The sequence below is a fragment of the Phascolarctos cinereus genome, unplaced genomic scaffold, assembly GCF_003287225.1.
Source record: "Phascolarctos cinereus isolate Bilbo 61053 unplaced genomic scaffold, phaCin_HiC Scaffold_2;HRSCAF=192, whole genome shotgun sequence".
NCBI lineage: Eukaryota > Metazoa > Chordata > Mammalia > Diprotodontia > Phascolarctidae > Phascolarctos > Phascolarctos cinereus.
In genome coordinates, this window is record NW_027555625.1 from 124371746 (window position 1) to 124388891 (window position 17146).

General features: G+C 37.8%; 1 protein-coding gene across 1 annotated transcript in view; it reads right to left on the minus strand.

The window, feature by feature from the left end:
- GREB1 (growth regulating estrogen receptor binding 1) overlaps positions 1-17146 on the minus strand; it is a 139430-nt gene that overhangs the window by 20002 nt on the left and 102282 nt on the right. Inside the window, exons 23-27 of the mRNA XM_020985304.2 lie at positions 16903-17061; positions 14486-14628; positions 6688-6849; positions 2235-2439; positions 273-447 (exon numbers count right to left, since the gene is read on the minus strand). Coding sequence (XP_020840963.1) covers positions 273-447; positions 2235-2439; positions 6688-6849; positions 14486-14628; positions 16903-17061 — 844 coding nt within the window. The remainder of the gene's footprint in view (positions 1-272; positions 448-2234; positions 2440-6687; positions 6850-14485; positions 14629-16902; positions 17062-17146) is intronic.

Below are 17146 nucleotides of genomic sequence, written 5' to 3' on the forward strand. Positions count from 1 at the left end.
GGAGCTTAACTGTATGAATTAAGACTATATAAAGAGTCTAAGATATATTGTCTACCAGCAACTGTATGTCAGAAATTAATGCAGAGACCCTGCTTTAAGACACTAACATCTTAATATTATAAAAGGGAAATTTTCAAAAGGAAAAAAGCATTTACCTTTTTTAGATAAGAATTTTTCCAGAAAACAAATAAAAATTAATTTCTCTAATTTTGTACTTTAAAAACAAGATCCATTATAGGAGAGTAACTATAAATGGTGTTCACTATGTTTACCTCCGCCTTTCTCCCCCGTTATCAACATCCACCATATTCCACATAACGCAAGAGTCATCTGTAATGACAATGAAAGGCCAGATATCTTGAGGTTTTATGCCCAACTCCTCTTGCCTGTTCCGTTCCAGTTCCAAGTTATGGTAGGATAACTCCTTTATTAGGAAATGGGCAGCACCTAAAATCAAAATTCACAAGATTTACAATTCACATCAATTATATATACATCATCTTTTACATATTTTTACATATGGTAATCACCTCCCAGTGGTTCCTCTGATCTGAAGCGCCTTCTCATGGGGAAAAAAAAAAACCTACTCCAAGTTCTCCTACACCATACCATTTTCCCACATGTACATCTAATTCTTTTTTGAGAGGGTAGGGAAGGCAATCGTGGTTAAGTGACTTGCCTAGGGTCCCACAGCTAGTAAGTATCTGAGGCCTCATTTGAACACAGGTCTTCCTGACTCCAGGACCAGTTGTTGTATCCACTGTACCACCTAGCTGCCCTATACAGGTACTTCTCAATTAATCTTATTTCCTTGGGAGAGGCAAATACAATTAAAAAAATTCTGGGCAGCTTCACAGTGACTTCCCCTTCACCAGAAGCCTTCAAGCAAAGATAAGGTGATTAAGCATTTAAGATGTCTTAGAGGGGATTTTTGTTTGCATAAGGGTTAGACTAGATAGCTTTTGATGTCTTTTCCAACACTGAAGGTATCCGTGAGTAAATTTGAGCTAGATGTCAAGAAAATCTTCCTATCAAGTAGAGCTAGCCAGAAGTAGAATGAGTTGCCTTAGGAGGTGGTGAGTTCTCATTGGAGGTATTCAAGCAGAGGCTGAAAGATGATATGTTAGATACATTATAATGGGGATTCCTTTCAAAGATGGCTAGGGCTGGACAGTTGTTGGTGTTCCTTTTGAGGTTCTGGGACTTTGATTCTAGAATTCTATAAGACAGTTGATGGCAAAAGTTTCCGATTCTACTCTGATTTCCTTTTGTCTCAGCTGACAACTAACAGGCTTGAGACATCACTTACTGGCTAAATGAGCTTGAGAAAGTCTCTTATCACACTTACCCTAATTTTTCTCATTTGTAAAATGGAGATAATACTTGTACCATCTCCTTTAAAGAGCTGTTGTAAGAAAAGTGTTTTGTAATCCTTAAAGAATACTAGTTCTTTAATTGTGTATCATATGTATGCATGTATGTATACACACACATATATATACACATACATACATATGTGTACGTGTGTGTCTATTTGTTGTTTCAGTTGTGTTTGATTCTCAGTGATTCCATTTGGGGTTTTATTGACAAAGATGTTGCAGTAGTTTGCCATTTCCTTCTCCAGACAATTTTACAGATGAGGAAACTGAGGTAAAGAGGGTTAAGTGACTTGCTCAGGGTCACACTACTAGTAAATGTCTGAAGCTGGATTTGAACTCAGGTCTTCCTGACTCCAGACTAGCACTCTACACACTGCATCACCTAGCTGCCTCTCTACATATACACATATATACATACACACATGTAAACAGTTCTTTAAATGTTTGTTGGGGCAGCTAGCTGGCGCAGTGGATAGAGCACTGGCCCTGGAGATCAGGAGGACTCGAGTTCAAATCAGACTTCAGACATGTAACACTTGCTAGCTGTGTGACTCTGGGCAAGTCACTTAACCCCAATCGCCTCACCAAAAAATAAAAATAAATAAAATAAATGTTGTTACTTACAGGTATCAATTATTATTACTACTATCATTATCAGTTAAACCAACAACAAAGCTTGGAATGCGAATAAGGAAAACAAAGAGGTAGGGAATGGAGATAAGAGTTCTAAAAGCCAAGAGTAAATGGCTGGGTATGAAACTTGCAACTATTCTCTCCTGACCCTATTCTTTTAAGTCTCCCTCTTCTTTCTATGGAATTTTAATGCACATAAAACATTACTCTTTTTCTACTTACCAACTCCAGCACTGTTGAAGATACTTGGGAGAACCAGCATAATGTGGTTGGGCCAATACTTCTTATATATTGCCATTTCATATTCTTTGACAACTAATACATGCAAGTGATTAGCTCCATCCATTGCATGATATAAGTTGAAGAGTCCATGTTCATGACGACCCGTGGTGGGAGTGAAAGTAGGACTTTTTATAAATTCATGGCTCTGTAAAGTACAGGAATGACTTTTACCAGATTATTCAAACCTAAAATAGAAGCTTAATATGTTCCTGCACTAACTGGTCTCATTTGACTTGGAATCTCCTAGAGGTATGTTATACCTCCTCACTCTCTTGAATATATATTAAACACGTATAAACATTTTCACTCATTATGCATCCAAGACAATTTGGCATACTGAAAGAGCATTGAATAAGAAGTTGAGAGTGTGCATTCTAGTCCCATCTGTGCTTCTAACTAGTTGTGAGACCTTGGATAAGTCACACAAAATCTCCAGACCTCAGTTTCTGCAGCTACAAAATGAAGTTGGATGAGATGACTGCTAAGTTTCCTTCCTACGATAAGGTACTATTTCCTTCATGTATGTACTTTTTCCACTTCCATTTATATCTTGTATCTCCAGCTAGACTGGATGGTCCTTAAATATAGGGATTTGTCTTCTATTTCTTTCCTATTCCATATAGCACCTGCTGTAGTGCTGTGTATTGGTTATTGATAAACATGTTTTGAATGAATAAATGTTCATTTCTTATGTAAATACCACAAATATTAGGAATTCTCAAAAAACATCTTGAGTTCTATGCTACAAGGCCCATTTATAAACAAGTACTTTTTGTTTGTTTGCTTCAGTAAACTACTTTACTTGGCTAATAATTAACCAAAACATCCGGAGACAAGCACCCCACTGAAGGATGCCTGCTTACCTAAAAATTCCACCTCAAAGCTGGGTAAGAACCAACTGGTCCATGGTCCAATCTGGGTGGAAGTGATCAAGAAATTACCAGTTTGCTCTACTGAATGGTCAGTATAAGGCATCAGATGGAGGATAAGGGGAAGGTAGTATGAGTGAATGAATAGGTTACAGAAACTTTGAGTTTTGTCTTTTCAAAGGAAACTCCACTCTTAACTGTCCAAAGTTTAAAACAACTAAAAAACAAGCAACCAGAACTGGGGAACAGAGGATCACAGGATATGGAGGTGGAAGGAATCTTAACAGTTCATTTAATCCAACAACCTCATTTTACAGATGAGAAAACTAAGGCCCAGAGAAGTTGAGTAATTTGCCTAATATCATATCAGTAATAAATATCAGACCTGAGATTCAAGCCCAGGGTTTGACTTTAAAGTCAATAAGTCAATAAGCATTTACAATGTACAAGAACCATATTAAATTTTAAACCCAGTGTTTTTTTCAATAAATCACAAAGAATTCCTCTTGGGCACTTCAGTAAATCAATTCACAAATGTCTCTTGAGCACCTACTATATAAATGTGGCTATAGTTGGCACTGAGGGTGAAGAAGCTGTGGACCCTGGCCTCAAGGAGGATAAACAAAACATAAGATACATAATTTGAGGTCCAGGTCCATGATTAATTTCATGTAGGGAGCTCTCCTATGAGGAAACTTTCTCTACCAATGAAGTAGAAAGTACCCAGTAGACAGACAGGAGCCTGGGGAGCTGAAAAGTTAAGTGACCTTATCAGGGTCACACAGGTACTATACATCAAAAGTGGGGCTTGAATCCAAGTTGCCCTGACTCTCAAGTCCATTAACAGCCACTGTTCCATGTTGCCCTTCTTGTCATGACCCATGATACGATAGTTAAATAACAATTCAAGAAAACAAAGGCAAGAATTATATGGTAGTATATATCTGCACCAATGTGTGATACAGATAATGAGGCTGAGGAGTTTCAAGGATGGAGAGGTCACCATTGGGATTAGATGTGAGGTGGATAGCCAAGAAGGCACACGGCAAACTGGACCACGAGCTCACTCAGTAAGAGCTAGCAAAAACCTTAGAGGTTGTTTCGCTCAGCTCTCTTATTTTAGGGATGAAGAAACTGAGACTCAGAGGGACAAAGTGACTTGCCCAAGGTCACACAGGTAATAAGATTAGGACCAAGATGGACTGAATTTATACCAAATTCTACTCCATAGTGAACAGTGTTACAGAGAACGTCGGTGGTTGTTGTTAGTATTCTCTTTTCTTTAAAAAAATTTATTTTATTTTTAATTTATGGGGTAAAATAAGCATTTCCATAACACAGCATGATTTTAAAAAGATTGGATATGAAACTGCAAATCTATTATGTACAACTTGCTATCCGATTTAAATATATAATAAAGTTATCATGTAAATTTCTTTTTTCTCTTTTTTTTCCTTTTTTCTTCCCTTCCCCCCTCCCTAGAGATGGCTACAATCAGACACAAATATGTGTATGTGTACATATATATGTATATATATGTAAAATCATTCTATACATATTTCTATTTATCATTTCTTTCTCTGGATGCAGATAGTCCTTTGTAGTTAATTTGGATATTTATAAAAGTCAAACTACTTATTCACTCAGAGTCATTCTTAAAACTACATTGCTATTACTTTACATAAAACATTCCCTAGGTCCTATTTATTTCCCTCTTCATTAGTATTCTCTCCTTGAGAATGCATATCCCACTCACTTATTGCTATATACACTGTCTTCTCCAATTAGAATATAAGTACCTTAAAATCAGGGACTATTTTGCTTTTCAATATTTGGCCCAAGTGTTTCCTAAAAAATATTTTCCATTCCATTGTGAACAAGAGCTGCATCTACCTGATAAGCCAAACCCTGGGTACACAATAATGTTGATGATCATAAGGAGGCTTCTCTTCTGACTTCCCAGATGGAATGTCACAATTACTTTCTAAAGAAACCAAAGAGCTGACCAACTCTACAAATAGCAAACATCATAATACTGATTTAGAAGACTTATAAAGGGTTAGGGGGCCGGGTCTGACGGCCTAACCTCAAAATATCCACAAGAATATAGTTAAATTCATCAAAGACCTGAACTTTCATCTTGTTGATTGTTTCCCTCCACAGATGCTGATCACAACTCCTCCCTGCCTTAGTAGACGTTTCATGAGTTGCTAATAGAAGATGAAATCAGCAGCATTCTAGGGATTAGTCCATCTGAACTTAGCTAGGCTGGTCTTAGGGGACATATACATAGAAAAACCTTTTTTCGGCTTAGGAGATCTACTCTGTGACACAGCTTTTCAAGAATTCTGTATCACCCTCTTCTGTCATGAGAAAGCCTCCAAAAAATATTAGGGAAGGACAATGAAAAAGAAAGGGGAAATAATAAAAATATCTGATCAATACACATTTATGAAGTACTTTCTACCTTCTAGGCACTGGGCATATAAAGATAAAGAATAATACAACAAACAGAGAAGGGAGCAAATAAGACTCTTTTTTCTGAGATATGACAGTATTTACTCTAATGCTTCAAAGATACAAGATTTCCTTGGTACAAGACTTCATTCTCTTTGCATCAGTTCAGATCCCAGATACTCTGCACCTGACTAGATGGTTTTAATGAATGACTATGGCCAAAGGGGGAAAAATGCCTCACCTGGTAGTCAGCCTTCTGATGAAGAAATTCTCTGAAAGGGCTAAGTTGATTTTTAGACTGCTGACTACAACAAGAGACCAGACTGACATTTAACAGTTGAAACAGGATTTTTAAGGTTTGCTAAGTGGTTTACATGTGTTATCTCATTGGAGCCTTACAATAACCCTGGGAGGTGGAAGGAGTTATAATCCTTATTTTACCAATCAGAAACTGAGGCACAGAGGTTAAATGACTATGCCCAGGGTCACACAGCTAGAGCTTTCAAATCTGTTTGAGGACAGATTTACATTCAGGTCATTCTGATTCCAGGTCCAGAAATGCACTACCTAGCTGCCTCATCTGAAGATTTTCCAGCTTAGTAGGATCTTGTGCTCTGCTGGCATAACTTTAAGCACTTAGTATTACCTGGGTGCTATGGAGAAGCATCAGAGGAAGTAAGCAACCTTTACAAAAACTATCATTGAAAAATGTTAGCGTCCTCTCTCCAACAGCTTTGTTGCTCTTTTACTTCTTCTATTCAGCTTGACGACAGGGGCTACACCTCAACCGATGTTTGTATCACCTACACTGCCCTGTACATAGTAATGTTCAATGCTGGTTCAATTAAACTGAATATGAGGTATGCAGTCCTCCTCCTCCCTTAAAACCAATTACCTCCAACTGATTATTTCCACCATAATCCTCCCTGCTTCAAAGTATACCTTGGGCCATGTTCCCTTGACCTAAGATTCTTTTCTTATTAGACAATAAAATCCATTCTGTCACAAGTCCAGAGAGCAGAGTTGGTCTCTACCTTATATAACTACATATCAGAACATCCACTTACCTTATCAGTGACAAGTGGTAACCTCATGCTTTCCAGCTGGCCTCCTGGTTGGCTGAAGACAAAATGGTGCTCCTTTGATTTAGGAATGATAAAATGAAGCTGGATTTCCTCTCCTAGCATGGAGTAAGAGAAGGCAAAGGCGTGCAGGGTGGACTCATACAGCTGGGGTGTAAGGGGGGGAAAGGACAGGTCTCATCATCAGAACCCAACCTTACTTATCAACAGAATACAGATCCATATGTGGCCATCACTATCTGTGATTATCATGATATTCATACCAAGACAACCTATGGATAAAACTACCAGATGATCAGTGCAATGTATAGACACTCCATCTTCTAGTCACCACGTCAATATCAACTTACGCTATTACACATATCTAGCAAAAGACAACTTCAATGTTAATAATATATTTTGTCTATTGAAATCAAGAAGTCTCCCATACCTTCCAGACATGAGTCAGGACTACCTCCTATCTATGTTTGCTGTTTTAGCAATGTTAAATTTATTTTATAAACTTCATCTTGGAAGACACATTTTAATGGAAAAGGGATTCATCATAAACCAAAATATTATTTACTAAATAATATGTGAAAGCATGAAGGGGCCTCAATCAATAAATATTTATTAAGCCTCTGCTATGAGCATGATGCTGGGGGTGGGGAACCAAAAGCTTTTTATGACACAGGCACTGACCTCAAGGACTTTACATCCAGCCCCATGCCTTCATGAATCTCCACACCTAAACCAACCAGACAGAATGTTGTCTATTGTATTTATGCATCAAATGGAGACTAGCTTGTGATAGTTTATTCTAAGTATTTAACTACCCTTTCCTTAATGCTTCAAGGCATTATGATTTCACAAATGTGCATTTTCCCTTTACTAACACAAATCACAACATCTTGGCAATTTATTACATATGCTTAACACTTGCTCTGGTACCGTATTTCATTACCTTGCAAATAACCAAGTGAGGAACATCTTAGACCTTAGCTAGGCTGCTCCTTAGATGACAATCACACAATCTGTTACCTGGTTTCTACTTGTATTCTTTCTAGCTTTCAAGAATTAATATCACTTTCATGTCATAAGGAGGTATCAAAAAAGGACCTTAGAAGAGGCCTTTATAGGAAAGAAATATTTGCTTGTGGGCAATTGAACATAACCAGTATCGAGAGCAAAGGAGACAATACTCTCACTCTACTTTGCCCTGGTCAGACCACACATAGAATATTCTGTTCATTTCTATGCACTACACTTTAGGAGTTCGAGTATAAGAGAGTTATAAGGATGGTGCAGGTACTGGGAATTGTGTCATAAAAGGATACATTGAAATTTTGAAGGTGTAAGCTGAGAAATAAAAGACTTGGCAGGGGAAGTTGACTTCAAATATTGAAAATACTATCACATGAAAAAGGGAATAATTTTATTCTACTTGGTACGAGAGAACAGAACCAAGATCAATGGGTGGCAGTGCCAGGGATATAGACTTAGCTCAACAGAAGGAAGAACTTCTGAAAAATTAGAGCTATCCAACACTGGCCTTCCATGGAAGCTAGTATGTTTGTCATCACTAGAAGTGGTCTAAAAGAGATCAAAAGACAATTTGTTTGGAATACTGTAGAGCAGATTCATGCTTCCACCAGGGGTTAGACTAGAGGACCTCTTAATGCATCTTTCACCTCTAAGAATCAATGATTCTATGAATTCTAATTTTTGTTTTTTGACTGGACCTGTGATTTCACTGGTATTAAGAGTTCTGGGTGAAGAAATTTCATCTACAAATGTAAATGCATCTTCTCTATCTTAGAGAGTTGCTGGATACACACAACCAGGATCTATGTATCAGAAATAGGACATGATTGAGGATTGGACTCAATACCCTCTGAAGTTCTGTCCAGCAATGAATCTATGATTTATGTACCCTCTTGCTGAAATTTTAGCCTGATTCCTTTTTTTTTAATATTCCATTAGTTTCCTTATTCAGTGCCTTGTCTCTGGGATTGTGAAGTCTATGCCAGCAGAACACAAGCTAGAAAGGCGTGAATACAAGCCTGGGGATGAACTGTATATGTGTCATCTACAAATATGAATTTGTTGACCAAAGCAACTCATATAACCACCAGTTCAAGGTGTGTAAGTAGTTGTGATCTGTCAGAGGAATGAAGATTCACACCAATGTAATTCTTGAAGTGTTCAATTATGTTTTCAAAAAAAAATACCTTTGTGCCTTTCTTTACCTCATAAATTACTATAAATTCCTACTAGTCAATTCAGATTAAAAATGCATACATTGATTTAAAAAAACTTATGGATGAAATCAAGGACATTTAGTGTCTAATTCCCTTCAAAAAAAAAAAGATGAGCTAAAGAATAATCATCAGTGATCTAATATTAAGATTTTGCTACTACCAAACAAATTCCCTGAAAGCAAGAACTAGGTCTTAACCTACATAGTTCATCTCTCCCATTATCTAGCACAGTGCTGTACATAAAGTAGGCACTTAATGTATAATTGTTGAGTGAACAAATTATAAGAGGAGGTACATGATTAATTGGAGAAAATATAATGGAGGTTTGGGCACTGTAAGCCACTATTCACTATTCTCTTCTCCCTCCTCAAGTCAAAACCAAAGAACAGGTCCATTGTTTAGAATTCTGCTTGATTTACTTATTTATTGTGTAGAAGCTTTCGATATTATTTTCTTCTTTCTCTGAAAATTCCTACATAATTGTACAAATGTGTGTATGCTCTTGTTCATCCTTTGTTTCAAAATGGATAAATGACGTCACAGGATAATGTCTCAATTTATGCATGAATAGGACTTAAGTGAGGAAGAGCTGCACAAAGTCATAAGCCTCACTCTCTCTTCCAGAGTTATCAAAGTCCAATGGCAAGACAAAAGTCAAGATAACTGGCAATGGTTGAGGATGCAGTGGATGACCTTTGCATCTTCAATATCTGACCAAGTTCTAAGCGTGCGTTTGTGTGTATGTGTGTGTATATGTGTATACGTATATATGTATATATGTATGTACGTATGTATATGTGTGTATACATTTTTTAAGCCCTGGTAACATAATGAAAATTTTGGGCCAACTACTTTGCCTCTCCCTGCCTTTGTTTCATCATTTGTAACATAAGGCAGTGGGACTAAATCATCTTTCTCTAAGGTCCCTTAGAGTGGAATATCACTTCTGGAGCACTAACAGAGGTCAGTGAAGCACAAAGTTGTTGTAAAATCACAGTGCAGTGGAAAGAGGAACACACTTGGAATCAGAGGACATGAGTGTGCACTACCTGTGTGCCCAACTGTCAAGTCAATTCAGGAACAAATTTCCTCAGCAGTAAAAGGTGAGTGAGGCTTCTTCTAGTTCTAAGTCCCATAACTCTTCAGTAATTAAAAAAAATCTAAAAAATTACTAAAGATACAGTGTCTCATTGATGGCTATAAAACAACACTCTACCAGAAGGCAGATGTGATGCAGTGAGGAGGAGATATAGAAGCACACTAGATTTGGAATCAGAGAACCTGAGTCTGAGCTCAGATTTCCTACTTATTCAATCTCAGCCAAATTATCTAACTTCCTTGGCCCTCAATTTCCTCATCTATAAAATGAAAGGTGAAAAATACAGCATGGTATAATAAGGAGAACACTTGCTCTGGAGTGAGAGGGCCTGCATTTAAACCTCACCTCTGACATTTACTGCATGTATGACCCTGTTCAAGTAACTTGATCTCCATGGGCCTTAATTTCTTCATCTATAAAATAAAAGTTTGGACTAGATAGCCTCAGAGATCCCCTCCGCTTCTAAATCTATGTTCCTATGGACCTATGACTAGACCATCTTTAAGGACCTTTTCTGGATCCTATGATAATGTATGACATTTCACTGTCTAGACATAAGTCCTATGAATATACACTTGAGAATACAAGAAGGATCTGTGATTTCAGAATTCTAAGGGTCTCTTGGCATGGGAACTCCCTCCACCAACAACTCTTCTATGATTTAGTAGATAGGAGTGAATTGGGATGGACAAAGGATAATTGATCTGTCAAGCAGCTATTAAATAATTATCAGAGGCTGAAGGTGAACCCAGATCATGTGAGTCTGGAAGTCTAGCATTTATAACCTATGTGACCTTCAGGAAGTCACAACTTCTCCACACCTCACTTGTGAAGGGGATAAACTAAAGTAACTCTATTTTCCATTCTGGCACTGAAGCCAGAGTCCTATAACCGCCTGATCGAACTCCAAGCCCAGGTCTTTATCAACTCCTTCAGGCTGCCACTTACAAATATACAAAGATAACTTTAAAAAACAATTCTTTTCTTTATCAAAAAAATGTTCATCTTTTAAACTATCCTGCTCTTACCAGCACTTCCTCTACTTATATCTGGTGGCTTTTCCCAATTGAAAGATAAGGTCTGCAAGGGACAAGCCACAAGAATAGTCTTAATTATTTCCAAGATTAGACAGTGAACTAGATAAAGCTAATTCTAAGAATCCCAAGTTCAAACTTTCTTGTAAAACCTAACCCCACTCCCCAGGTATATTTCCTGTGAGACACTGTAAAAAGCAGTACAGAGGCTGGGAAATATCAGCTTGAATTTTTGTAATTAATAATAGCAACCCCCACATCCCTTTGGCTGACTATGGCTGTGATACTTTGAGCAGGAACACCAAAAGGTACCCTTTATTAGTACATACTAAAGTTTAATATCTTGTATATTTGGTCACATCTGACTCTTTGTGACCCTGTTTGAGGTTTTCTGAACAAAGATACTGTAGTGGTTTGCTATTTCCTTCTCAGTTTATTTTGCTGATGAGGAAACTGAGGCAAACAGAGTTAAGTGACCTGCCCAGGATTACATAGCTAGTAAGTATCTAAGGCTAGATTTGAACTCAGGAAGATAAGTCTTCCTGACTCCAGGCACAGCATTCTATCCATGGCACCTTCTAGCTGCCCTGTGATGGGTTAGAAAATGTCTTTTGTGAGAAGGGGGAAAAAATCTGTGTTCTAAGAATGATTACCATACTTATTTTTATAGTAATAAAGTGCTATATAGCACTATATTACTCCATATCATGTAATTCTCCCACTGGATAATACATAGCCTTTAAGTAGGAAATGAAGAAAAACATTTTTAGTGCATGCACTATATATTTTTTCTTTCTTCCTCAAAACAGAAATCTCATTACCAGCTGAGACAACTGAATGCAATATTTCCATGCCAGAGACAAAGAATTAAATTAAAAGTGCAGTCAGCTGTTTGATGTTGATTAAAATGAAAAGCAAGAGAGTTCCCAGGTCAAGGAGAAAATATTACAAGCTGCCAGAAGGAAACAGTTCAAGTACTGTGGAAACACAATCAGGATAACACAAGATTTAGCAGCTTCTACATTAAAGGACTGCAGGGCATGGAATATAATATTCCAGAGGGCAAAGGAGATAGGATTACAACCAAGAATCATCTCCCCAGCAAAACTGAGTATAATCCTTCAGGGAAAAAAAATGGTCATTCAGTGAAACAGAGGACTTTCAAGCATTCCTGATGAAAAGACCAGAGCTAAAGAGAAAATTTGACTTTCAAATACAGGACTCCAGTGGAACATGAAGAGGTAAACAGGAAAGAGAAATCATAAGAGACTTATTAAGATTGAACTGTTTACATTCCTGCATGGAAAGATGATACTTATAACTCATGCGAACTTTGTCAGTATTAGGGTAGTTGAAGGAAAAAAATTGTATGTATGTATATATAGATAGATAGAGGGCACAGGGTGAGTTGAAGATTAAGGGGTCATATCTGGAGAATAAAATTAAGGGATGAGAAAGGATGATACTCAGAGAAGAAAGAGAGAGGTAGAATGGGGTAAATTATCTCACAAAAAAAAACCCAGAAAAGTCTCTTACAGTGGAGGGGAAATGGGGGAAGGTGAGAGGGAATGAGTGAATCTTATTCTCATAGGATTCGGCTTAACTAAGAGGAAATAACATACACATTCAATTCGGTATGGAAATCTATCTTACCCTACAGGAAAATAGGGGGAGAAGGGGACAAGAGAGCAGGGGGATGATAGAGAGGAGGGCAGATTGGGAAAGGGGGTAATCAGAAGTAAATATTTCTGAGGAGGGACAGGGTCAAAAGAAAGAATAGAATAAATGGGATGGCAGGATAGGATTAAGGGAAATAGAGTTAGTTTTTCACAACATGTCTGCTATGGACGTGTTTTGCATAACTACACGTGTAGAACTTATATTGAGTTGCTTGCCTTTTCAATGAGGGTGGGGGGGAGGGAGGAAGAGAGAAAATTGAAACCTAAAGTTTTAAAAACATATGTTTAAAAAAAATGTTTTCACATGCTACTGGGAAATAAGAAATACAGGAAATGGGGTACAGAAGTCTATCCTGCCCTATAGGAAAATAGAAGGGGAAGGGGATAAGAGAAGGGCAGAGAGATAGAAGAGAGGACAGACGTGGGGAAGGGATATTCAGAATGCATGCCATCTTGGGGTGGGGGGAGGGGAGATGGGTGAAAATTTGGAACTCAAAAACTTGTGGAAGTGAATGTTGAAAACTAAAAATAAATAAATTTATATTTAAAAAAAATGAAAAGCAAGGAAGACCTATCCCTGACCAAATCCCTTTCTGACCCTCTCTATCCATCTCCATCTTTCTCTTCCATATCTTTCTTGGGTTGGGATTTAATGAAAAGGGAAGGAAATCCTAAATACAAAACACCAGATTCCAACTGTCTACCAAGTGGGATACATTAAAGAGAATGTGCATTTGGCATTAGAAGCTATGAATCCCCACCTACCACCTGTGTGATCTTGGGCTTCAGTTTCCTTGACTCTAAAAATTTGCAGGGGAAGGACATAATTAAACTAGTTGGGCTCTAAGATCCCTTCCAGTTCTACATCTTGCAAATCCTTTACTTTTCCATCTCACAAATTAAGAAGCAGAGCTTAAAACAACCCGTCCACTGCAAGCAACAGGGACCTACCTGAAGGAAGGATTGATTAAAAATTAGGAAGTCTAGAAGCTAGAAGAATTAAATTCCATTAAACTTTGGGGAGGGATAATTTTGAGTTAGTTACTATTCCTTATTAGATGTGCTATCAGAATCAAAAGAGCAGCTAGGTGGTGCAGTGGATAGAATGCCAGGCCTGGAGTCAGGAAGATCTGCATTCAAATCAGCCTCAGATACTTACTAGTTGTGTGACCTGGGCAAGTCACTTAACCCTGTTTGCCTCAGTTTTCTCATCTATAAAATGAGCTAGAGAAGGAAATGGCAAACTAGTCCACTATCTTTGCCAAGAAAATCCCAAATGGCGTCACAAAGCGTCAGACACAACTGAAATGCCTGAACGACAGCAAAAATCAGAACCAAAAAATTTACTGAAGGTTCACAAAGATGACAAGTAGTCCAGGAATCAGACACATGCATAATTTTAATAAAATATTAGCTATGATACAGTGGCAAAGGCATAGTGGCATTTGGAGTCAGAGGATCTGAATTCAAATCCTAGGCTCTGTCATCTATTATTCTTTGTGACCTTGGGCAAATCACTTGCTGTAGGCACCTCCAATATAAAATGAGGGGTCAGACTAGATAAATTCTAAGGTCTTTTTTGAGCTCAAAAACCTATGATCTCTCTATTCTTTTGGAGTGAAAATATCAGAGGCAAAAAAGAGTAGTTTCACATGTAAATATAGCATGGATATGGCAGGAGATGATAACAAACTGCTAGCTTTCCGGAGTTAGGACTCAAAGAAGACTTACCTGGTAGCGGGGATGAAAGCCCAGGTACTGATGGCACTGCTCACAGTGGTGGTAGGTGTTATAGGCTGCATATTTGGACAATCTCATTCGGGTTGTCTGGCGCCGCATGTACAAATCCTCGTGCTTCCTGGTTACTGATTTGTCTGTACAAAACCCCTTAGTGTTTGTTAGGCTGAAGGAGGTCATAGAATACACACATTCTTTCCCCAAGTGCTTGTCTCCCTGAGGGCTACTGGGTCAAAACTGGTTGAAGAGGGGTTTTTTGTTGTTTTCTAAGTCAGTCAATTCAAAGTTCATTTAGTCAAAAGATGGTTTTCAGTGACATGGGCATACAACCTTATTAATCAATAAATGGAAGCTATTTATATGACAAAATCAAATCTATTGTTCCCCCTATGATTTTACAATGTTCCCTAATCACACACTTCAGGATCTGTTCAGTCTTCTGAATGGCTCACTATGAAGATGCTGTACCATGTGCTATTGGTCCAATACAAAAAAATCCCAAAATTAATTAATTAATTAAATAAAAAAATAAAAAGAAATCCCCAATTTAGTCTTCAATTTGGGATAACTTAGGTGTTGTTTGTTTATATTTTTTCTTCTGTTTTTATGTTTGCCCTGGATGAAAACTAATATTACACCTCAATTTAAGATTTGGTGGTTTTTAATTAGGTGCACAATGATATTGAAATAGTGTGGTAAGAAAAGGACAAGATTAACAGGAAGAACACTGCTTTCAGAAGAGGTATTATGCAAGATGGTCATTTTAAAAGCACTTTGTTAGTATTTTCTGAGACCTTCTTCATCCTTACCTGGTAGGTAGGTAGTCCTGGCTTGCTGCTATGAACTTTTTGACAAATCCTGCCCATCACAGGATTCACCAAAATATTAAATTCTGGCTTGACCTCGCACAAGTACAAATCACTTCACTACTGTAAGACTCAGTTTTTTTTCATCTATACAATGTAACAGCAACACTCATGCTGCCTTGTCTCACAGAGTTGCTGTGTGGATCTCATAGCAATGTGAAACATGTGAGTTACATTTTTTTAATGGACACTCTTTTAACTCAGGACTTTCATACACAAGAGGATTTTTTTTCCCTTTAGGCCTGGATGAACAGCCCTAATCACTGACACTTGGTGGCTTCACCCCTTCAGGGAGTAAAGATCCTACAACTTTAAAGAAAAATTATTCTTGGCAGTGATAAAGAGAAAATTGTTGGTGGGAAATGTGGATCAGAGATGCAGAGCTAGAAGAAATCCTAGTGGTTATCTAGTTCAGTCCCCCTTTTTTTTTTTCAAAGGGTATTCTGAGGCCCCAGAAGGTTGGGAGATTTGCCTAAGGCCACACTGGAAATGAGCAGCTGAGAAAGGACAAGTCCTCTGATCCTAAAGCCAATACTATTCACACTGCATCATCAGAGTACACTGATTCACATTACTATGAATGCTATTGTTATTACAAAAACATGAAAGCTCCATTATATGGCAACTTCTACACCCATGCAACACAATAATGAGGCCTTTAATAATGACTAGTGCAGTGGATAGAGAACAGCCCTGGAGTCAGGAAGACTGGAGTTCAAATCTGGTCTCAGACACTTACTAGCTATATGACCCTGGGAAAGTCACTTGACCTTGTTTGCCTCAATTTCCTCATCTATAAAATGAGCTGGAGAAAGAAATGGCAAACCACTCCGGTATCTTTGCCAAGAAAACCCAAAACAGAGTCACAAAGGTCTGGACACAACTGAACAACAACAAATGATAATGACCCTGTGGCACTGCAATCTTTAAAAAATTGTATTTCATTTGCCTAGTTCTTAAGTAAATGAAATGAAAGAAATTTTCCAAATTCTTCATAGTTAACAGGAGTTTCTATTAACCAAAATACTGGATTAACCCAAATACACTAGTCCCTCATCATGTTGGATAACCAAGCATTTCACTACCATTATTCAAAAATTTCTGAGCTTCTGTTCAGCTCATGATGCAGTGAAAATAACACTGGGTTTGGAATCAGAGTATCTGGGTTCAAATCCCAGCTCTGCCACTTTTTGGGCAGGTCACTTCTCCTCTCAGAGCCTCAGTTTCCCCTTCTATGAAATGTGGGGGTAGGACTAGATAATCTATAAGGTCTCCTCTAACTATAAAACTCTGATGCTATGAACTTTCAAAATAACAACCACAGTGGTTCATTCCTTCTCCTTACTATTTATAGTCACAGGAGGACACAGAACTACCCAGCAGATACTAGAAAACCTGAAGGGATACAATGGGGATAATTTCTCAATGCATCAGGCATTGCTGGCTAATGAAATTCCACTCCACAATTAAAGACAAGAGAATAAAAATTCAACTACACTATTTGGGAAGCAACACATTAGAAGAAATGAATTTTCAAAGTCTTACGGTCACTCTTTACATTCTGGTGGTGTGAACAAATCATACTGGCATCATCATACTTGGGATCATGAATAATGTAGTCAAAAGGCATCTTCTTAAAGATCTCTAAGTCAGGCCAGGCATCACTGTGCTGAGGATAATGCCCCCCTGATTCTTCTCTTAAGTCTAAAATGGACAGAAATCAACACATGACAGAAAAGTCAGAGTATCACAACTTTTTTTATTGCAAATGCACTAAGATTTTTAAGAA